Genomic DNA, 24,617 nt, shown 5'->3' with positions numbered 1-24,617 from the left:
AATTTTTTGTTGATATTTAAAAACAAATAAAGTAAATTTATCAAGTAGGAGCTGAGCAATTCGTACAGGAGATATTTCACCCAGTTTAAAAAAATATACACTTCAGTTAGCTAACTGAAGCTGTCAAAATACCACTAAAATTCATCTTGCTTTTGTGATGGTTGTAAGTAACATAATCTTTGCAACAGTGAGGTGCTGCTTTGTATTTTGTTGGACACAGTTTTCTTCACTTGAACTTAATATGAATGAATTATATGACTTACTATGAATTAATTACAGGCAGAGCACAGTCCTTTTAACCACAGAATAGAGCAGTAAGTGCATATTTCTTCCCTGCACTGTCTCATCACAGAAGATAGCTCTGACCTGGAGACTGATGCCAGTCTGTGGCGCTGTACTTTGAGGCTGCTGCGAACCACCAGTCGCAATGGCGCACTGTGGACCACCATTGCGGCAATAAAGAGGTTCTTGCTGGGACTCAAAGTATTAGGTGGGCTCTTGGATGAGGCTTCAGTGAGGGAAAGTAGCCACTTTCCTACTTTGTCTCCAGTCTCCTTGCCTGGGCAGAGCCTGGCCCCACGCTTTGGGAACTATGTGGCGTTATACAGTAGTCCTTATTGCTCTGCAAACAGGTTGAGAGGGAAAATATTTCTCTGCAGGCCTCCTGGTGAGCAATGCTCAGGAGTTTACATCTAAAAGTCACCCAGTGGCTTTCTGTGAAATCAGATAGGTATTAGTCCAGCTCTCAGTTCTTCATTGTCTGGAAAAAACTAACTAAAACTCACCACACTACTGAGCACCAGCTTGCTTTTTTGTTGGGGAGCTCACTGAAGATGTCCAGGGCTCAGCAGCTCATGGTGGGTAAATCATTTTCTCAGTTCTGCTCCTGGTGCCTCGAGAACTGAAGTGCATCAGTGAGGCAGTGGGGAAGGAGCAGCCGTACTCTTCCACCCTGTTCTGGCTATAAACAGAGAATTTTAGTACCCAAACTGTCAGTCCCACAGGCTCTGCAAATTTAGTCTTACCCACAAAAACAGAGTATGCTTCACTCTTTTTGTGCAATAAACACTGTCTTTGCATGTATTTGGAAACACCTTTGAATAGCTGTCTTTGTAATGGTTTAACAATGCAATTGCTTCATATCACATTATGCTCCAAGTGATCAATGAATTTGTCATTCTAAAGAGGAAATTAATATTCCTCTTGTAACCAAGCATCTGTCTTTTAGACTGCAGAGGGAGATTCCCAGGCTTTGACTGAAGTGGATCTGTTCATCTCCACGCAGAGAATTAAAGTTTTAAATGCAGACACACAGGTAAGTTATGATTTAAAAGATTTAAAATTCTGCAAGAATAATGTTGATTTGTTTCTGAGCAGTCTTGCATTAGAATGTGCTGGTGTACTATTTGTGGGAAACTACTAAATTTGGGTAAATTCACTACTGTGAGAATATTCAGAAAGAGCATTGTTAAACATACTTAGAAATGTTATTGCTGTTTACTTGCCATTTGCCAATGTAATAATACTGAGAACAGTTTTACTTATTTGATGTGTTGGAAAATGGTGGCACATCACTGAGATCTACAGTTCAATTTAGAAAAAGATTCAGAAGTCTTTCAGCATGCACGTGCCCTGTTTCTCTGCAACAGTTTCACTATCCAAATTGATAAGCTAACAGGGAGGTCATTTGCTACTTTAAGGCATTCGTATCTTGCTTTTTTTAACATTTAACCTTTAGTTTTCCCTAAATGACATTTGAGCTACCATCATCTTTGCTGAAGGTAAATTATTATTTATTTATATTAAAGAAGTATCTGGGGACTGCAAGAACAATCAGCCTCTTTTTCTAGGAATTACACATACATTCACTAAGAAGCAATCTTGATAAGGAAGATTCTTTTCTTAAGGCAATGACAATTAATCACAATTAATCACATGGAATGTATATGTAGATCCCAGTATTTAGTATAATAATCTAACAAGGTCTCTTTAGACTTTGATCATACTTACAGAAATTCTTTAAATTTTCATTCTTACGAGCAGCTTAGAAAACAAAAAATTATAACGATGTTTGCCTCGGTTTTCACTAAAAAAAGGCCACTGTATCCCACTAATCACAGCAGAAAAGTGGTAAGACCTCAGGTTACTACAAGGAAAGATCAGTTTCAAAAGTGCTTAGTTATGCTAGATATACCCAAATTAGGCGGGCCCAAGAAAATTCATCTTGTAGTGCTTGGAAAAATGGTTGGAGCAATCTTATGGCATCCTTTGGCTATCATATAGGACTATCCTGTGATAGTCTTCTGAAACTTAGGACTGTAACATTGAGTCTTTTTTCGGTAGAAGGACAAACCAAGGATTATAGATAAGTTTAATCATCAGAGAGGTATCGAAACAAATGAACAAGCAATTTTCAGGCAGTTTGTGAGTGATGAGCAAGAGTTGGCATAGATGTGTCAACAGTAAAACCATGTCAAATCAATAATTTTATTTTGTGACAAGGGGAACAGCTTTGTGGATGGCAGAGAAGCAGCGGAAGAAAACCTAATGACTTAAAGGCTTTTAGATACCATCTCACTGATTATTTTCTAGATTATATGATATCTATATTTAGATAGAGGGATACAAACAGGCTAAAAACTTTCCCAGAGTGTACTTATTTCTGAGGTACTGCCACACTGAAGGGAGGTACAGAGCAGAGAGACTCACAAGCATTCTTCTTTCATGTTCAAGATCCTCATCAATAACTTGGAAGATGGAAAGAGAAGACGGTTATTAGCTTGTAGCTTGATGAATAAGATTAGAATTCAGGAAAATCTTGGCTCAGTGAAGAAATGATTGGAAACTATAGGGATATTTCAGTAAAGCCAAACGCACGTTCTGTACATAGGTAGCAATAATCACCAGGACAGAGAACTGCTGTAAGGATCTGGTAGTGTGCCTTAATTTGCAAACTAAAAGTATTCCGTAATGGCATCTCTTGTGAGAAAGGTAAAATTCATCCTGGGAGACTGAGAAGAGAATTTAGCCTCTACAGTTTCTGCTCTAATGGATATTTGCTTCTGTGTATTGTGCTTTTTGACATTGGAGAGAGGCCAGAGAAAAGCTATAAGAATAATCAGAGGTCTGGAAAAAAACGGCTGAAAGGGTTGGAAGATCCTGGGGTTGGTTAATCTCCAAACAGAAATCAGGAAACTGAGGAGCAACTTCTAACAGTCTTGAAATACACAAAGGGCTACTGAAGGTTAAAGAGATGTAATTTTTTCTAAAAGTCCTTGGAAGAAGCAATGTTTGAACTGTGGCAGTGGTGATTCAGATTAAAATCAGGAAAATTGTTTTAACTGGTATAGCTGTGTACTGGATGCGTCTCTTGAGGTGACAAAAATCTTCACAGCTGGAGGTAAATAGCTCCCATGTATCTGGGAGTATCCCCAGTCCAGAGGAACACTTAGATCTCTAAAACAGTAAGAGATTTTTACAAGCCATATGGAAGGAATTTTTGTTGTTTTCCAACTAGTGTTTTATTTGTTTTTCTGGAGAAGAAAAACATGAGGCACCTACTTTTTCCTGATATTTAAGACAGAGTTAGTATTTGTTAATGTAAGGGTAAGGATACTATCTATCTCCAGTAAATGTCTTATTTTTCTTTTAATGTAAGCAGATGTCTTTAACATGCCACTAGACTTCCCAAGAGATTCAGCCAAATAAGGAGCCAAATATCCCACCTACCACGGGCAGCTTATGTGCAATCTGCCATCCATAGTCCTGACAGAGCATTTCATCTCTAAACACCAGTACCATTCACTACTTGTTATAGCTCAGCTTTTTTTTTTTTTGATCTAATGATAAAAATGCTCTGTCTGGAGAGTACATTACCAAAGCTTCACTAGGAATAACAGAGATTGCCATACAGAGTAATGATTACATTTTGCATTTGAATAAAATGCTAGTAATTAAGTCAGTATAAAGACAACTACAGCCGATTATTAATAAACAAACAGCTACAATTTGTAGTTGGAAATATGGCAGTAAATAGCTGTGTTCACTTCGCTGAGTAAGAACTAGTCTCAGTGGAAATCACCCTTTTCCTTCTTTAAACATTTCTGTATTTCAGCTGAAAACCGGACCGTTTGACAATAGAAAATCCTTTGAGGCAGACCATAACCCTTTGTCAAAGCAACTGTTATCCTACTCCACTTCTTCCCCTGAGCTTTCCAGTGGTGTAGGGTGCTATATACCATGAGGGAAGGTGTCTAGTATGAGTTGTTCAACAAGATTAGGAAGGTGATACTGGAAGTGATCATAATTACAAGCTCTGAGGTTTGCTCTGCACATTTTCTGCTTTCTCTTTTTACAGTGGGTCTTTCAGGGAGTTTCAGGGAGACTTAGTCCCGTGAATTTTTAGCATTGCTGTCGGTATGCTTTTGCATTTTTGGCTTGGTTATATTTTTTCAGTGCTAGTACAGTGTCTGCCCTGGTATAATTACTGTGGGCCTATTTCAGCTGGCATGGCAGCTGGCAGAGGCAATCTGCTCTTTCATGCCTTTATCAATTATATAAAACCTCCTTCTGCAGCGTGCCATCCATGTTTTAATGTGTCTGTGTTTGTTTTGTATAGCTCACATGAGGTAGTAGCTGATTTAAAACGTATAACTCTCAGTTAAAAAATGAGCACGTGAAGCTTCTGAGCGGTAGCAGGACTTTGTATTGCTGCTCCGAACGAGCCAGCCCTGGTGAGTCTGTCGCTCCCAGCAATACTGGAGGTGGCACCCCTGCCACCGCTTAGGTGCTCATACATTCACTCATTGAATATATTCAGCCCAAGGTGACTGCAGGTTCAGTGTATGTGGTAGGATCAACCCTAGGTTTGGCCACACACCTGTTTCTTGTCAGGGCAGCCCCCCTCGGTGCCGTGCTCCAGGTGCCTGCAGCCAGAGAGGCCAAGCTGGAGTGGGGCAGCTGGGAGAGCTAGCAGAGAAAAAGAAAGATATAGAGGTGACAAATGTGCCATGTCCCTGATAGATGAATGGTTCTAAAAAAATCCTCTGACTTGTTAGGTCGTCTGATTCATGCTCCCGCAGGTCTACTTCACTTGAAAGCGGTGGAAAAATATTTCAGCTTTTCTCCCTCAGGTCGTCTTTGGGTTTCCAGAGGGGCAGCAACAGGGGATGCTGAGAGAGCCCTCTACAGAGGAAGGGAGATTTGGCTGAAGGAAAATCAAGATGGGAGAAGACAGAATAGAGGTTGTGAAAGAGAGGCTGAATTTGTAAGGACAACTATAGCAATAGCAAGAATGGAACGGATGGAAGTAGGAAAGGGAGAAGGGAAGGAACAGAGAAGCAGATAGATGGGTAGAGTTGGGGGGATTTGTGGCAGAATAAGAAAGGAGGCAAGAAGATGAGAATGAGATAATGGTATATGGAAAAGAGATGAGAAGATATGGAGTGAGGGAAAGGAAAAAGTAAAGACTGATACACGTGTTTATGGTCACTGCATATTATTTGCTTTATTCCTAGATATAATTGTATTAGAAAGTAAAAAGATAGGAGGGAGTAGGTGAATGACTACTTTTACCCCTAGGAAGGGGAAAAAACATCAAAACTTTTGAGCAACTTCTTTGTGATGGATAAGGAGAGGAAGAATTTCTTGGCAGGTGAGATTAAATGCATTCATTTTGCCAGGTCCGTTCACTCTTGTGAACAGTGCATGTATGATTACACCCTTGTAGCATACTTAGTGCAGAAAGCTGAAAAGCAATTATCTCTGCAGAGCTCCCAAGACCCTGCTGAGAGATGTCCATTATAAAACATTTTTCCATAGCAAGAGCAAGTGCTATAAATCCTACTGAGCCCCTGAAACCCTTAGAGACACCCCCCAAACCACCTCTTAACCATCATCACATTTCATAGTTTAGGGATAAACATAGAACGTTTTCTTTCAAGACAGAGAAAATAATTAAAATCATTTTATGGGTAGTGATTCTTTTCAGTGAGACAGGTGGTTCTAAGAAGCAGTCAGTTTTGGCATTTTTCTACTTCTGTCAGGTTAAATTCTGTAATTTTTAAAACAATTACTCTTATCAACTTAAAAAGATCTTTTTTCTTTTCGGCCTTAGAGATCTGTTCAAGAAACAATCAACTGATACCTGGCTGCTTATATAAATGATGAGAAAAAACATGTTTTATTCATACTCCATAATGGTTTTTTTTTTGGAAAATCAGATACCAAGAGAAGCCCTGCAACTACTGACTCAGCAAGGGCGGGTATCTCAGTCACATGTGTCCTTTAAAGCTCCTCTGGTCCGTGCCAGGGCAGAGCAGAGACCCCAAGGCCCAGGCTGCTTTAAGGAGGAAAAGGTTTTTGGCAGGCTGTGCGGCGAGCAGGCTGCACACCCCCTTCGCTCTCTTGGGAGCTGGTTGCCATCTGATACAAATGAGTTAGGGGAAAACTGATCTCATGCTGCTCAGTGATTACGGACATCAGCAGGATATTCAGATACACACGGCGAGCCACTACCAAAGAAAAAAAAGCCTTTTTGAGAACAGGGAAGCAGTAGCCTGCAGGCAATCAGGAGGTACAATAGGGGAGATTTAAAAGAAACACAACAAATCCATGTTCAAGTTTTCTGTTTGTTCACATCAGAAATACAGTTATATATCTCAGCAGCTGCTAAAAGCAGCAGAGACCACCTCCCTCTTGGCCAAGGCAGTCTGGAAACCATAAACCAATATACTGACTTAAAGCTGACAGCGGTCACAAAGTAAAGCAAAACAAATTGACTCACTAATAAGTATGTTTGTATTACAATTCAGGCAGAATTTGGTGGATGCTTTTCAGGGAAAAAAAACATCCATGCTTGTTTTGACCAATACAACTATTATATTTCTAGTTGCTTCCATTTTGAGCAACTAATAAAAGGCTGGAAACCCTCCAGACTGCCTGCAGACCACAGCAAGAAGGAATTTGCAGATGGTACCCTTTCTCTTTCTGACAGTAGAGAATAGTTTTTCTCTACAGTGGCAAGATATATAAAGAAATTACAGAAAACAAAGCTAACAAATCATGGTTTGGAGGCACTAAACTCTCACGGTAGCTTAGAATCAGATTCTTTGTTTCAATAAAAAGCTTCATGTTAATAAAAGTATGCACTTAGCATAAGGTTTTAAAGTAGGCAGCACCCAGTTTAAGAAACCCATAATGCACAGGTGTGAGATGTCCCCTAATGGGATTGGGGCTCTTTTTGCCTTAAAATAAGGATATTCAACCAATGGCAGAGAGCTGGATTCAGTCCACCAGACCAAATATCTGACCTGTCACCAGCTCTTTAGCCACATCTGAGAGCTGATTTAATTATTCTGGCAGCCTGCTATTGAAATTGTATCTCCTGAGCCTCTGCAGTCTCCTCTTTGTCACACAGCCAGTAGGGCACCCGTGGTTTGGCCGTTATATCAGGCACATGCACTGTACGCACACGATGGCACAAGCAGAGTCCGGTGTGGTTTGACGCTGGGATGAGCCCAGCAACCTCCGGCCAGCTGGCGCTGCATGGGCAGCAGGGCTGCGGGGGCACCCCTGCTTCTCGCCCAATCTCCTCCCCTGCTGATGGACCCATGTGTGGTCACGTGGTGAAGAACATAAAGCCCTTGAATGCTTCATTTTTCCCTGAGGAAAATGTTAATCATCACTGCCTTAAAAGATCATCTTATGGGTCCTATGCGTCCTTACAGCTTGGAGGCTTTTTTCGGATACTTTGCCTGAATTCTCACTGCCAGATACGCAGTACTAACGTCAGTTACATTAGCGTTTCTTTTTAGCAATTTCTCTTACTCCTTAGTTATACACTGACTTCAGTAATGGTGATTTTTTTCAAAGCACTTAAGGGAAGTACAGTCAATCAGCCTACTTGATTGCATGAGCTTTCCTAAAGCTCTCATTTCAAACATAACAGGTACTTAGCATCATGGAGCATATTCCATAGCAACACACCATTATGGGAACTCAGAAAAGTTGTGGCTTTTTATTTATTTTTACTAAAAAAAATAAAAAAGAAATCAGACTGCTAATAAAGTATCCCGAATAAAACTTCTATGAAGGTACAACTAGTAAGCTAAAACATCAGTGTAAACAAGTATATCATTCAGCTTGTCTTTACAGTCCTAAGTATTTCACCTTTCAAATCATCACTCTAGCAATGTCACGGGCAAATATACATTATGTTTTACTACGATAACATTATTTATACATATAGAAAACCTTTCAATGAAAATGAGACCACTATTTGTTGATCCACATAAATTTATTCATGCTCAATGCTGACTTCACAAATTAAAAAAAAAAAAATAGTACACATTTATACCGATTGGTGCACATAAACTGTTATAAAATGCCCTTGAAGGCTCTTCCTTGTGGGAGCTCACTGCTCTTTTATAGAAGAAACGACAGAAGCTTGTAGTTCAATAATATAAAGATTCAGATGAAGACAAAAGACAAAATAGTAATATCTGAAATAAAACAAGTCTATTGACAACACATCCTTCTCTGACTACAAATATGCACTCAGTTTTCATTTGTCCGAGCTAACTCAGTACTTAATCAAAGCCATTGTATAATGATATATTCCTATGAGAAAAGTGTCTGGAAGTGGTAGGCTGGGATTTCCCTGCTAATATCAGAAAGTAAAATAGAGTTTAAAAGGCTAAAGTAATTAAAGGATGCAGAGCTCAGGGATTTGAGATCGAGGCAGGAAGTTCCAAGATGCTTCAGACTTGGTTCAGTGGTTTCTTACATCAGAAACGTTCATGAGGAAGGAGCGTGGGCAGGTTTCCATTTAAAGCCAATCTCACGGGCAAAGGCTCTTCTGAGCTGAGCGAGCTCTCCCAGTGCAACTGTACTGGCAGCCTGGTGACACTGACTGGAGGAAGATTTTGACTGAGTTCAATCTCGTCAGCTTGGATTATACTGGTAAAACTGAGGGAAGTATTTGACCAAATGGACTGTACTATCTCCCCTCATGTTCAGCTTTTGTGAGATGAGATGTTCGTCTGCTTATGGCCTCCACTGTGATATGGTCAAACTTTAGCAGTTCTGGACAGACACAAGCAGAAGCTAATTTTGGCCAGCTGTTACCTACACAGGGCCAGATTTAGCAAGTCATTAAAGCTGATCTCTCTCTTCAAGCGGATGAACAAAACAACTGACTTTACCTGCAGGAGCTGGCTAAGCAAATTTTGGAGTACTTGCGTGAGTCTGGACACTAGACTAAATCCCTCTCAGCACTTGACAGCCAAACTGATCTGAGATATTGAGCCAAGCAATCATAAAAAAGTATTAGAAATTCTAACTTAAGAGAAGGTGAAATACTGCCTTCCTAGCTCTTTTACAAAGAAAGAAAATTATACCTTTGCTACAGATCAGAAAATGTTATCTTACATGTTATTACTATTATAGGACATGATTAAAGAAGCAATTCAGAAAACTGCAATATAACATTTTCTGATATACAGGTGACTTTGCTAAAACTGGTTATGTCATTGTGAAATGCATCTGCTTCATTTAGGTAAAACAATACAAAAGTGAAATGTAGTTTTCCAACAGCATGAAATTGTTTATACAATATTGGTATAGATCTTCATTATTACTTTGCAGTAGCAACCATGTAGTCTTTGCTCAGGCAACGCTTCCACGGAAGGCAATTTCTTTAACAGCCATTATGTCTTCAGTCAGGGCTCAAGTCCATTGACTGCGTAGGGGATGCTGGATCTGGGTCTGTTTAAAAAGAGTCTAGAGTTGTCATTCTCACACAGTAGGGCCATCCAGGAGAGAGAAAATGCAACATTTGTGGAATAATAGCAGGCATAAAGGATGTCTTCATTTCTCTTTGCTTTATGTAGGAAACAATGATGGATCATGCACTGCGTACAATCTCATATATTGCTGACATTGGTAACATTGTAGTTTTAATGGCGCGACGCCGCATGCCAAGGTCAGCTTCTCAAGACTGTATTGAAACAACCCCTGGTGCTCAGGAAGGAAAGAAGCAGTACAAAATGATTTGCCACGTCTTTGAATCAGAAGATGTAAGTAAATTGAATTAAATTCTGTTTAAACAATGGATGTCATTTAGAGAATCTCTGAAATTACGTCTGATCTCTTGAATGCACTTGTGCAGTAAATAATTTTTTTCTGATGGAAGCTATAGCTAATCTGTGGAAGGACTGGCCAGTTGAATATACTGTGTATCAAATTTATCATCCTGGATTGGATCCTGTAGTGCAGCTGATTGGTACGTAAGGACACACATGTTTCTCCAGACACCTAGCAATGGAGGGGAACCATTTAGGTCCTCTTTCAAACTGAAGCTAAGTTGCTGAGGTCATTTCTACCAAATTGGCAGACCTGGCACAGGGTTGCCCTTTACCCATTTATTCCCTTATGGCTTACTTAACTGTGGTAGGTATGTGCACTCTTTGCAAATAGGACTCACTCCTTTGACGTTTAAGAACATATCCAGCCACTTATTTTTTCATTTTTCCTTTTTATCTCTAGCAAAGATTATGAATTACAGGTTTTGTACAAATGCAATGGAGCTAAGAAAGTTTAGTTCTCTGTATTTATAAAAAATTTTCTTCCTGACCAGAAGAATTTAGCAATTTTTTTAAAAAAAAAGGCTAGAATATCTAGGAAGAACTACAACTACTCTTTCACAACAACAGCTGTACAACAGAAGGCATTGTTTCAGTCATTTTGTGCCATAACATACTCTGAAAACGCAATACCATATTAGCTCTAAAACGTTCTCCATTAAAATTCCCTTTTAAAAGAAACCGAGTGACCACTTCAGAATTTAGGTTCTAATTTTCATTTGCGTCAGAAATGGAAAAGATGAATGAGCGTGGAGCCACAGAGTATATAGGGCTGCAGCCGCAGTGGTTGCAGAGGAGTTCTGCATGGCTCTGCCCCATCCTCTTCCCCCACCGCCATGGGAAGCGCTGGCCTGGCATGCCCTTAACCTCTTCTGGCTGAGGAAGGTGAACCTGCTTTGCTGCTGTTGTTTCTCCAGATTTGTTTTTGTGGCTGAATAGAAGATATTTGTGTCGAAAGTGGCCAACCTGGAAACTTCAACCTAACGTAAAACATATACAGAAAAAAATATCAAGCTAGTAAAACTGAAAAAACAAGACAGTTGAGATACTATTACAAGTAATAGGCAGAACTGAGCATTTCTGACCATCGTTATATAGACCAGTTTTGAATAAAATTTCTGTAATATCAAGTTAAAAAAAAATCTAGTTCTTTTGTTAGGGCCGTTATACCTTACAGGTTGCATATCTTGTGAGCTAAGCAATCATTGTCATTATTTTGAAGCAGCTAGGCCTGTAAATGAGAAATGGCATGTCTGAAGTTTAGAGCACTAGGCTGGGACTGTTTGCAGACCTGCTCCCCTGCTCAGCTCTGCCCCTGCTTTGCTGGCGTGACCTTTTCAAGCAACTTAATTACACCATCTCTCAGTTGCACCCAGTGCTGAAGACTTTCAAAAAACATTCATAAAAACCTGGAGATACAGATGAAAGATATGAAAGTTGGCCGTTATTAGCAGTAATGGAATAGAAAATGACATCTAAACATTTTGTTTTTGAGAATGTGGAATGGAGAGTTAACAGAGGGGAAAGCAAAGAACTAACTACAGAGAAAGCAATTACCCTGGAGACAGAAAACGGAAAAAAGGAGTTGATGACAGCGGATGATAAACTTTAGTAATTCTATGATGTTAAAATATTCTGGATGACTTCTGTACTGTTGATATTCAAACCTCTTGGTATATTGATTCTTATATGTTGATTAAAAAGAGTTGAGATGATGTATTAAAATACTAAAGAATTTTATTTGACTGGTTAGGCTACTTATATCCTGATTGTCTAGAATTATTGTCAAGTCATACAAATTGATGTTTTTGTTTGTTTCAGTACAAATAAAATAAGAAAACAACCCGTTAGCCTCAAAAGAAAACAGTGAACTCTCTCCTCAGTGGATTGTGGAAAGAAAGGGTTAGATGGTACAATGTTGTCTAACAGTGTGCATTCATAACTGGACTCACCGTGTACCTGCTCTCTGAGAAAGTGTTGCATTTCCAGAGTAGTTTGTGTTTTTTTTTTTAAGTTTTGATTACTATTATTTTTAGGGAGTAGCATTGCAGGATATAGTTAACTCCTTTTCAGATCACTGAATTACTCATATTGCCTGATGAGAGAGTACAGTTCCCGGAAAGCACAAACATGCAAGAGTGATCTTGGCACTTGGCACTCCCCTGTGAACTGCAGTGGACTGGGAACAGGAAAATAAGAAATTGCAGGTGGGGAGAAAAAAAAAGTTGAACATAAATCCTTACCTCTGCTGCTGCTTCTCTGCGTTCCATTGCCATCTAGTGGAACTGGAAAATAAATTTCATGACAAAGTTCAAGAACTCAGATTAGTTAACTTTTGCAGTGTGCTGAATCTGCAAAGTGATTAGTATCATTGTGATGACTGTTACCTGTCATTTTATTTCTAATGCATACGTACTCCTGATGCATCTCAGCATTAGGCACTGTTAATGTTTACTCTTACAGCCCACTGTAATGGGAAGTTGTCTTACATTGCATACTGTAGGAAATGCATGCCCAGATAAATGCTCCCCAAATCAATGAGACACAGAAGATTCTGAGGAGTTGTGCCTACCATGGACAAGCTGTAGTCAAGACTCTGCCCATGCGCTTGAAAGCATCCCTGAACTGCTAGTCAAGAGACGTTAATGGGAGTAGTAGCTGTTGTAGGTGTGCAGCGGGTAACTAAGGGATATTCCTGGTTCGCCGGGACTATGAGGCATGTATAATAGCAGTAAGGGGAAAGCAGATAGTTTTGTCGAAGCGGTGCTTGCAGCGCTATAAAACAGAGGTGGAGAAACAGCAGGTAACAAGGCAACCCAAATCAACGGTGCATACGTGTCCGTGAAGGCATGTGCAAGCAGGGCAGCAGTTCTCTCATCACTTGTGCAAATCTACGGTGGTCAGAAGTGGAGTCTGCGACAGCCTCTTCTGTAAAGCTTGGTCCGTATGAGTACAGAGCCAGTGCTCTCCAGTGTCCATTGGAACGAGTGCATAAATAGCATACGGTTGCATGCTAATCCAATGTACCGTTGAAAGGAGATCGGTTTTTTTTTTTTTTTTTTTAACGGAGCTTGCAGTTTGGTTTTGGATGTAAGAGTTGCTTTCCACAAGACTGACCTTAAGTGCCTTTGTATTCATACTGCCTTAGCAACTTTGGACTATCCTTCATTTTGACTGTGCCTTTAAACTCAGTATCTCTCTTGTTTCTTGTGGCTTCAGAGGTAATCTCTGCACCAGACTTTTCTCTGAGCTGTCTTTTGTTTCACATTACAGGCACAGCTGATAGCTCAGTCCATCGGTCAGGCTTTCAGTGTGGCTTACCAAGAGTTTTTAAGAGCCAATGGAATTAACCCAGAGGATCTCAGTCAGAAAGAATACAGTGACATTATCAATACCCAGGAGATGTACAATGATGATCTCATACACTTTTCCAATTCAGAGAACTGCAAAGAGGTAAATTAGTTTCTCAGTTTTCATTCCATCTTGATCCATTTTTTTCATAGAAATGTAGTTCTCATGGAAATATCTTTTGCATTTTAAGCATGCTTTTTACATCCCAGATGCATTGTTTTATCAGTACTCTGCTACTAAAATCAGCTTTATAAGCTTTTAGAATTTGCTTCTTTTGTGTTCAGGGTTTTTCTGCTTCCATTGATCAAAACAGTAATGAAGCACATTTACATCTGACATAAATAAGCTCTGCACCTTTCGCAGTACACTGTCAGGTGTTTCTGTGTTTTACTAATGTGTTGATACAGCAAGAGAGATGGCAATCTATTTTAATGCACATTGCAACTGATTTCTTACTTTGATAGACACAAGCACCATGAGGCCAGGATGCCGTGGCACCGGGCAGGCTAATTTCTCTTCCCTTAGAAGAACAGCAGGGAAGCTGCCACATGAAACACACCATGCAATCATAACATAGGAAAAGGCAAGAACTTCCCTTAAGTGCCTCACTTTACATAAGTGTACCTGTTCACATTTATAAACAGCCTTGTATTTCACACTTTACATTTCATCCAAAAAAAGCCCTGTAAACTGAGCATTCCAGACCAGAATGTGGTACCCGCAGTTGCACCTGGTTCTGCTGGTCTTATTGGCGCTTCTCGTGCGATGGGGATTTAGTCCATGTTCTAAAGGTCAGAGAGTTTCCTTGCTGAGTCCTAAAGCGATCTCACTTGGAGATAAAGGCCAAATTGTTTAATCCTTCAGTCACAGCTTTCCTACTTTATACTCATTTTTTCTGGCCTTACTGATTCTTGTGCAGCTGTGTGCGTTCTTGAGAACAGAGTAGTTTTCACCTATAGCTGCAGACGGTAAAGTTACGATTTGATGTGTAGTTTTAGATGTCTGTAGCCGCTAGATATCAATAAACTGTTTTCACATCCATATAACTGCGACAACATGTTTCTCTTGTAGCCCACAACAAGAAACTCTTGTTGTGTTTCTTGAAAAGTCAATTGGACAAATCTTGGTTTGGCTTATAATCGGAACAGACAAATGCAAATATATAAAGTTTCAAAGTGATTGAGATCATTATGTTTGTGGCACCTTGGTTTCTAACTGATTTATGAACGTGTTTGAATGATGACAGAGTTGTGGCATACTGATTGGTTCAAAGCCTTGGTAGATAGCTTCAACAAAAGTCAGCTGGCCTTTGTGGTTTCTATAAGTAGGGATGTCCCCATCCTTTTTTAATCTGAAGGCTGATGTGACTACAGCAGTTCTGTTTCGCTAAGTAGTCTTTGTACAGTGCATGTAAGGTAGTTCAGTCACAACGTTTTTCATTTGGGAGAAAACAACTCCCAGTACTCCCAGTATTTCATTAAAGAGTACGTTTACCCTGCGCTCCAAGCGCTGCCTTAGCCACAAAATGTTACAGCCTCCCCTGTCCAAGGAGGATGATTACCTCTTTGATGTTCATTCAGTTGACAAATTATATTAAACACCATTTTCTATGAGTTAGGCAATGTGCTGATTTTTGCTTATCGTAAGGGCCTATACGACCTTCCACAAACAAGTGGAAAATACTGCTGAAAAGAAACATTTATGTTTTCCACAGTTTTAACAGCCTTTTGAAGTAATGCTACTACCTAATGGGAAAGAATGGAATTCTTTTTCTAAGTTGTAGATCTTACTCGGGAACAACTGAGATGCTAATGCTCAATTTTAGATAAATTGAAGCAAAAAAAAAAATGTCTGTTTTTTGTTTCAGCTCCAGCTAGAAAAACAGAAGGGAGAAATTCTTGGGGTAGTGATTGTGGAGTCTGGATGGGGATCCATTCTACCCACTGTTATCCTGGCTAACATGATGAATGGAGGCCCTGCAGCCCGTTCAGGAAAACTAAGCATTGGAGACCAAATTATGTCCATTAACGGGACCAGTTTAGTTGGTCTTCCTCTTGCAACATGCCAAGGGATCATAAAGGTACAATTTACAACTTACAAACATACAATTTGCAACTGTATGCTGTAGCTTGTAAACCAGCAGAGAGATGATATTCTGTCAAGTGACTAGGCAAATTTTCAGCAGATATGATTTTCATATCACTATGAAAAACATGTAAACGCTCGTTAACAGAAAGTAGAATTAGAAATATAGGTTCAGGGGTGATAATGAATCAAAATTTAGAGCTGGAAAGTTTGGCTGCAACACTGTTACTGGACTACAAATGAGGCAACATCTCAAAAAGCTGCCCAAAGTAAGTTACTTTGAGCAGCTAGCTAATCTCCAAAGTTTTAGGCTTCCTCACAACCTCCAAACTGAAATCTGAGGATTAAAATCTACTCTGCTTCTCTTGGGCTCCATGTAGGCAAAAGCGATGGAGGCCGAATGAGGAGCTGGTGGACTGCAGCCTCCAGATGAAGTGAGTCGATGAAGGTTCCCCAGACATGAGGGAAGCTCAGGATGCATCATCTTCAGTCACTGAGTCTAGTGTCAATGCATACTCACCAAGAGCAGCAGCAGGAGACTAATTAGCCAGGTTTTGGTGGAGGGAACAAGCAGTAGTCAGGTTTGGCCTTTCTTGAATGGAAAGTTATTACAGTAATTAAAGGCAAAGGGTTTGTTATGTTTTGTTGGGCCATACACTAATGTTAACAAGACAAAGACATGTATCTCTAAGTTAACAACACTATTAATTGTAGCTGCTGTATCCCAGATCAGCTGCTTTATCCTGTTACAGTTAGGAAACCGCTAGTGAAAGAGCAAATTAAGATCTGTTTCAGAAATATTAACTTCTAGGATATCTTACAGGGTCTCAAGAATCAGACGCAAGTGAAACTGAACATTGTTAGCTGTCCTCCAGTCACTACTGTCCTCATAAAACGGCCAGACTTAAAATACCAACTGGGCTTCAGCGTACAGAACGGAATTGTAAGTTACTGTGTTCGGTGATTGCAGGGTTTTGTTTTTTTGGGTTTTTTGGTTTTTTTTGAGTAAGAAACACACTGAAATATTGAAAGTTCTTCTTTGCGCACGTCCTCTAGGTGCGTGGAAGAACTTGTTCTTCCTGATTAACAGTGTAAGCTTGCAGGGCCTGCTGCCTGTAAACACATCCATGCATCAAGGATGTGTTCATATATAGGCATAAACCGATTTGCTGAAAGATATCATCAACTTTGATGATTTTTTGTTTGTTTGTTTGTGGAGCGTGTCTGTCAATTGTTTCTAGTGGCTGCAGCCTCCGCAGCCACTCATCTCTCCCTGAAGCTTCTGCTCCATATCCAAAACTTTATTTGTTAGCGAAGGCCTTTATTCTGTGCTTTAGTTTCTAGGAGGTCAGTTTATGTTGACATATACCCACAATCCAAGACCTCAGTTTTCATATTCTGATCCCTTCATGAGTCAAAACCTTGTAATCAAATCTCTGTACAGTGAATTGCAAATAGAGAGTGCTAGGAGAACACATACTGCCATCCTTGAGAGACTTTTCCTACGTAATACAAGTTTTATAATACAGATTGTTTAGTGCAATGCCTCAATTCTAATAAATGTGTAACGCTGTCAACTAACGTCAATCTACTAGCATGTCAGATTTGCAAGGAAAAGCAGTTATACTGAAGCAGACATCTGCAATTACAACATCCTGATCTTAGCTCTGATCCTGTTTCTCTCTTTTTAAATATCAGCACATACTCACTAAGATTCTAATTTTTTTTCCCTCTTTACAAAATTCATTTGGCTCAAGCGGTAGTGGGCAACATCCTGAAAAGCAGGCAGGGGAGAGCAATTGTATCCTCCTATGGCTAAAGCTGAACCCTTCTCAGTCCAGTAATTATATGGGCTGTGCCCTTTCTCAGGGATCCCTTCTCTGCATGCTGCAGTTTCCCCACTAATAACAACAGCAAGAAGGAGAGCGAATATGACAGCAAACACTTACCCAGTGCAGCTCAGGGTCTTCCTCTCCTGGTTCTTCTTTCCCAAGCCATTCTGTGCTACTTTTCCAAAGCAAACCCTCTGGACAATATTAGCTCCAGTAGCCACCTGACCTTTTCTGGGGCTGGTATTGGCATTAGGGACTGTCTGTAGTGCAGACAGTGCAACACCATCTCCTCTTCCTCCAGTCTAGGGAAAAATAATAGGCTACCCATGGAGCAAACCACATCACAAAAGGACTGTGGGCTCTGGGCCCCTGTTCTGTTGAACTTGTAGTTTGAAGTTGCCAGATCTTTGCCTGCCATCCTTAGAAGAGCAGCAGGTAAATCTAAAGGGCTTTAATATGGATTATGGGTCTTAATGCGCTTTAGGCAACAGATGGCTCACTAGCAGATTCTCAGCTCTGCTAGTCATCTCTAAGTTATTATTGTACCTAAGTTTTAAGTGTTCCTACTTAAGATTATGTTGGGGTCACAGCAGAGATGGGTATGAAGAACGTTGCCACGAGCCTTTGGCCAGCTGGAAGCACTCTGCAGTGATGCCTGCCCCAGGCTGACATCCTTTAGAAGCATAGGTGTAAAGTATTTGTCACGTTTTTTTGGGGGGATTAATGGTCTCACCTCTGAGTAGATATGGGTCTGTAAAAATACAGAAAAATCAAGTGTGTGTGATAGTTCTGTGAAATCTCATTCCTTCTTTGCCTGTCCTTAATCTGCTTTCTCCTATGCATAGGCATATATTAGCATGTAGGCGTTAGTGCTGGCAGTGTTAGCAACTCCCAAGCGTTAGTATAAAAAGGATGAATGCGATGGCATCTGGTTTTTCAAGATCTCACAGAGAATGCCCAGGGCAGCATATAACAGTGGGTGAGGCACAGATTGGTTTCCTAGTTGCTATCCTTTGTAGCTGTACTATGTCCAGCTGGTGCAGCGATAAAGAAAAAGCATTCAAGGAACAATGAGCAGAACGATGGTGTTCACCTGCTCGTTCAGGAGGCCCCTCACAGCATCGTGGGGTAGGGGCGAGTCAGGGCTGGGGAAAAGCATCAGGCCAAGGTGGACTGCAACAAGCAACTCATGTCCTCACACGGGCAGAGCACTAACAGAGCCCAGGAGACAGTATTTGTTTCGTTTCATCTTGTCCCAGCTAACCATCTCCCACCTCCTTCGAGCCCCAGTTCAGCCGTTCTGCAGGCCACGGCTGTCTCCTTTCCCAGTATTTTTGCTCCATCTACTGGTCATTTGTCATATTCGCCATTGAGGATGGGCTGAATTTGTTCCAGTTAAATTAGTAACATTTAGATGACATCCAGCACAAAGTTTACCAAGTTCAGCATAAAAATCCCTCACAGATAACCATAAAGGAAAGCAATGTAATACATCTCATTTATGAATAGTCTGTGCTTGAATGTGAGAGCCAAAGAAAAAAAGGGAAAAATTCACATCTTTTGTTACACTGACAGTTAAAAATATAGGCAAATCCTTCCTCAGATGCACCCTCCCTGACTTCAGTTAACATTTCACAATGAGACTCTTCGCAGTACCTACACAGTACACAGTGTCCAGGCCCAGACAATTTTTAAAAAGCGGGGTTTTCCAATTGCTAGCAACTGTTACACGTTATGACGGGATTCAGAAATGATACCCTTATCCATTGTTGGCTCACCATTAGCACAGCGAAGAAATAACTTACCAGAACAGGTATAATTAAACGTCTCCTACGGCTGGGCCACTCTCTCCTTCTGCGTGCATCTGACACTGATTTCCGTGCCTCCGCTGGTGACAGTTCTGCTGTGGTTCCTTTTCACCCTGCCTGTCTCATCTGTGCAGGACATAGAGCCATTACAGCAGTGAATAGCCTATAAACAACCTAAACATACAAAAGTACTATTTGACCTATGTTTTGTTTTCAGAGGGCATCAGGATGATAACAGAGACTGGGTTGCTGCAGAGCCGTGTTTTGCTTTGTGTAGTTTTATTAATGCACAGGTTAAAGTTGTCCCTCAGAGAGCACTGGGGGTGTGGGGACACTTTCTGGAAGCTCGCAGCTGCCGGGACCGTTGGTGCCAGCACAAACACAAGATATAATGCACAAAGTGTTAAAGTTGCAGAAATTCCTCTTGCACTAAGAACCCTGGTGTTCTTCATGGCTCTTGAAGGCTACTGCAGTAGTTTTGCTGCACATTTATAAAAGGAAACTGAAATTTGACCCTTAACACATTAAGGAAAAAGACTGCTTGCACTGAATGTTGTGCATCTATATGAAACGGAAGCAGCAGGGATGTTGTGTGACTGGGAGGTGAACATAAGGCACTACCAGTCACTTCTGAAAATCATTCAGACCCACTTCTTTTCAAATTACAATGTTCTTTAAATGCAAATGATCATCTCTTACATCCTGTCATTACCTTTTCCTAGATTTTATGAGATCTGTGTATCAGTAGTTGTATTTTTACTGCTGATAACATAGCGCTGTTCACTCTAGACCTCAGAGCTCTTTACAGGTGACCCCTCCTCCAAGTATATCTATTCCAAGCCTCGGGGAACTCGACCTAGAAATCCAGTAAAACTAGGTAAAACTTAGCAGGTGGTGGTTACTTTATTCTTTCATCTTTGCCTTTACTTATATTTAAACTGTCTAGAGGAAAAATATGCAGAATTTAAGGACATATATAGTAATGTGGGAGTAAGATGAAGAGAAAGCTGGTTTAATAGGTTACATTTAAGGCATTTACTCAGAATAAAGTTAATTTGCCTTGCACTGTTTTATTCTTAATGTTTTGCTACAAAGTGGGCAGCTGCAATAAAGCTGATTATGAATCTACTGAAGTTTTACACTGGATACACTGCAGCTGTCTAACACATTGCAAAATGTGTAACAGCTAAATTAAATTAACTTGTATGGTTTAGCTTTTTTTTTCCCTCCTGTTTACACAGTAAGTTGGGTATAGGCTCTTGCTTACAAGAAGATCCGGATTAGTCATGCTTTATTTAATAATCTCATGGCAGTCACCATGTTCAACAAGTATAGCAAGCTACACAATCCTGGCTCAGTGGAATCGTATTTACTTAGCGGTACTGCTCAGCTCAAACTTGCCAGCCTAATCTGCCATGCTCCTTAGCTCCACCGGCCTGCGATTACTTAGCGGTACTGCTCAGCTCAAACTTGCCAGCCTAATCTGCCATGCTCCTTAGCTCCACCGGCCTGCGACAACAGAGTCTTAAGGCTGCTTTCAATCAGTAACTTGCAAATGCAGGAGCTACGTAAGTATCTGCTTTAAGTACGTGAGATCTTTACGTCTGTGCTCTATCTTAACGTGATCTGCGAGAGTGGGCAGAGCCACTTGCGCTCTGTGTCTCTTTCTCTCCGTACCTCATTAAAATAGGTAACGTTCCCCAAAAGGAAGCCTCGCCTTCCCTGGAGACAGATCACATCCTTGAATGGGGATAAGAGGCTGCTTCCTACATCTGAGGCTGTTAGAAAGGCTGAAATCACCGATGGTATTAAAAGCCCTTTGAGAGCCACAGAATGAAAGGTGCTCTCCATAGATGTGCAAGCCGTTATCTTTGCCTTCACACCAGTGGGGTGGGGTGGCACGTCATATTTGCTCTGAAAGCTTTTATTTCAGCTGGCTGTACAGTCTGTATATTTTCTTTTATTCTGTGAAAAATGCATTTACAGGGTTTCTTTTGGCACATTCTGATTTTTTGTGCTTTCGGATTACTGCATATGCTCCCCAACAGTGAGCAGCAAAGTTATTCTAACAGAGTTAAACGAGAAGCTTTCTATAGGCGAGTCAGGCAAAAATACATAGTACAATTTATCTTGTCAGCTATATGATTAAAAGGGAGACTACCTGCAAAACAGTGGATTGCACGTGACTGAAATTCACGATGTAATTCTGTGAAGGATGCTGGTGGTGCCTCTAACCATAAAACTGCATCAGAAGTAGTTTGTGAACCACAGTGGAACTAAGCCACTAATTATAGACCAGGTGCTGGAAGATATGTCACTGCAGGACAAAATCCCTTTTCAGAAGGCTGAAGGTGGCTTTTTATAAACAAAGAATCACTTATATTCTTCCCACCCTCCCTTAGACAGCCTGAAACTCGAAAGAGTAAGAAGAATTTCATTTTATATAGCATTGCTATTTGCAGAGGAGGAATTTAGAGAAAACTGCTAGTGCCATACAGAAAGAATACTGGTCATCCACAGACAACGTTTCAGCTTAAATATGTTCCAGCTTCCAGCGTGGCCATCTCCCCACTTACTGTGTCTGTTTCTGACTGAGATTATAAACTCACTGGGACAAAAGCCACATCTTCCATTTTAGCTCTGAACAAATTATCAGATCTCAGCAAATAATAATTCTTGGCATATGCTTATAGCCATGGACAGTAACTGCAGAAGCAGCCATCTCTGGATGGTATTTCCCATAGTATTCATTTCTTTTCCTCCAAGTCAGGTTTCTTCTCTGTAAACAAAAGGTAAATCTCAGCACTGTTAAGCTCTGCTCAGTTCCACAGATTCCAGCTGCATCTTACCCACCTGATGTGCTGCATGAGCTTAGTCTTCTGAAATAATTTACCAACAATTTCTATCCAAGATATAGCTGTCTGGTCTGTCAGGGAGGGTCCTGTCATAGCTGAGGAGGAAACTTTTTTTTTTTTTTTTTTGGAAGAAAAATCTCTTGTGCTGCATTGAGCTTTTCCTTCTGCCTATATACCATGCATGTCGCAACCTCTGATTAGTTTTAAATAACAGCATCCGTTGGGACTATGCCGGATGACTGTAATTCTTCTTGCAGAAATATTCTCCTACTGCAAGATAGTCAAAACCTGTGCTTAGTTTCTTCCTGGTACCTGTGGCTGCCAGTGGAAGCAGCGGGCTGTTCTGCTTTCTTCATCCTAAGGTCTCTGTGGTCAGCAGCACTTTAAACCTGGGGCAAAGCAGCGGCTGTGGAGAGCAGACTGCCCTTTCCAACTTGCAGAGGCACAGCAAGCAAGTTTTCATACTTCAAAAAAAATTCAACAGAATTTTTGTCTTAACAACGTGAGATCCCTGTATCTGTATTGATGAGCTTCAACTATGTGGAGCATAACACGTTTTGATGTAATCAGGTCTAATTCATGTCCAAAGTCGCATACCTCCGAACGTTGCTGGAGACAGTGCTGCTGCGGTACTAATCATTAGTTTGAGAGCCATGCAATAGTTTTAGAGATGTGATGTACCTAGAAGTGTATTCCCATTGCAACGCTCTATCCCATGTCCTTAATGGCATCTCAGCAATAATAGTCTCCCCGTCTCAAAGGAAATACACCCAACAAAATTATAGTCCAGCAGCTCTAATTTTTCCGGTTTTGTGGATATTGTAGGTCTATGCTCTTATTATTTAGCCACAGTTCTATGAAGAAATTTAAATATTGTACAATTTGAGAAGAATTTGTTAGAAAAACAAAAATCAAAGTGAAAGTTTTAATATGGAAAAAGAACTTCCCCTAGTTCTAGCTTAGAAGTTCCCCCAGAATTTGTCTTGCCTTTGAGTTTGCAACAAGTTGGCAGTCAGTATCTCTTTATAAAACTTGTTTCATTTTTCACTTTTCCGCCTACCTCCACCTGCATGGCTGCTGTGTCACTGTTGCAGGTGTATCACTGTTATGTATATACAAGCTCTCAGTCCATAAGAATGAAAGTCAAAATTATAATTTGCAAAATTGTAACCTGCCTAGCATCTTCTAGAGTTACTGAAGTCTCACCTCTCGTTAATATTATCTTTCATCTATTAAATCCTAGTAAATGTTACGTTATGACATCTCTAATCTTAAATCAACTTTGACTTCTCTTGCCAGATTTGCAGCTTGATGCGAGGTGGAATAGCTGAGAGGGGAGGGGTCAGAGTAGGACATCGTATTATTGAGATCAATGGACAAAGCGTTGTTGCAACTGCTCACGAGAAGATAGTACAAGCATTGTCTAATTCAGTGGGAGAGGTAAGAAAACTATTAAATACTTCATCAAACAATTAAAACTGTAGAATGAATATATACTACATATTTCAGTTGAAAACAATCAGTGTCTTAACTAAGTATTAGAACTAAAACCTCAATATATCCGATTTGAACAGTAAACACAAAAATGAACAAAACATTTTTTGAACAATTGGATGTAAATTCACTGTGTTTTTCCACTCATTTTCTGGCATGATTCTGAACCTTCAACTTACTGTTTGAATTAAACCCGTCAGTTAAGGGAAGAAATCACTCAAGCGTCTTAGCTATGAAAATGTCTCTTAGCTTATCAGTAGAGCATCTGGCATAGAAAGAAATTAGTATGCACAGAGCTGAGAGTATGACCTGAGCTATGTGTTTTACTCCTTTCATATTTACTGAACATTTCCCACTTACCTTGGGGAAAAAGTTAAGACATCTCTCTTCAGTATTTTAGAGAAATCAGCAACAGAAGAACAAGATCCTCTGGTTCCTACTGAATTTAGTGGTAGTATCATACATGACCCTGGCTAGATCTTCTACTAGTTCCTTTGCCAAAATCAGAGTTAACTCCTTTTCCTGCGGAAAATGATGCTTGAAATAGAATACAGAGTACGTGCATGCAGGTAGGAATAAAGCTATAGGTTTCACTAGAACCTCCATGCTTTTGAGATACCTCTTTGCTGCCCATCATCTTTCTACACCTACAAGGTCAGTATGAAACATTCTTTTGCAGCATGAAGAGACCAAGATATCAAGGCAGCATTTGGCTTGTGAGGGTCTGTATGATCGGTTAGTAACGTTTACATTCCTTACTCTCACATACTCTGATAGGTAACTACAGCTGTTACTACATTCTTGGTACAACTCTGATTACCTGACGTCTTTAATCCTGTTGGTCTGTAAAATCCCTCTGATGCTTGTCACGATGCTCCTTGTAAAAAGAACTTGCATATACTAGCCATGAGAGAACCGGTTTTGACAAATGCTGACTGCACTGAAATAATAGATGGTACAGTTCAAGTTTTGTGTTCAAAGGTTCATAGTCCACTTAGGAGAAAAATGCCCCTCCCATAGGGAAGGAATTTAAAAGAAAACCTAGTTTTA

General features: G+C 40.3%; 1 protein-coding gene and 1 long non-coding RNA gene across 10 annotated transcripts in view; one reads left to right on the top strand and one right to left on the bottom strand.

Annotated features, from left to right (window-relative positions):
* Positions 1–24,617, top strand: part of APBA2 (amyloid beta precursor protein binding family A member 2) — a 115,110-nt gene that overhangs the window by 86,348 nt on the left and 4,145 nt on the right. For all 9 annotated transcript variants that reach the window (XM_068958930.1, XM_068958933.1, XM_068958926.1 and 6 more), the window contains 6 exons: positions 1,229–1,315; positions 9,891–10,076; positions 13,416–13,595; positions 15,361–15,573; positions 16,402–16,521; positions 23,373–23,513. In XM_068958930.1, the coding sequence (XP_068815031.1) occupies positions 1,229–1,315; positions 9,891–10,076; positions 13,416–13,595; positions 15,361–15,573; positions 16,402–16,521; positions 23,373–23,513 (927 nt within the window). The remainder of the gene's footprint in view (positions 1–1,228; positions 1,316–9,890; positions 10,077–13,415; positions 13,596–15,360; positions 15,574–16,401; positions 16,522–23,372; positions 23,514–24,617) is intronic.
* Positions 10,089–23,366, bottom strand: LOC138068940 (uncharacterized). Its single transcript, XR_011143808.1, has 3 exons — positions 19,216–23,366; positions 12,386–12,427; positions 10,089–11,122 (listed from the first exon to the last, which is right to left on the bottom strand). It is a non-coding gene; the product is annotated as an uncharacterized lncRNA (long non-coding RNA).

Source organism: Struthio camelus, chromosome 12 (genome assembly GCF_040807025.1).
Source record: "Struthio camelus isolate bStrCam1 chromosome 12, bStrCam1.hap1, whole genome shotgun sequence".
NCBI classification, from domain to species: domain Eukaryota; kingdom Metazoa; phylum Chordata; class Aves; order Struthioniformes; family Struthionidae; genus Struthio; species Struthio camelus.
The sequence above is the reverse complement of the archived record's forward strand: the minus strand, read 5'-3'. Positions and strand labels throughout refer to the sequence as shown.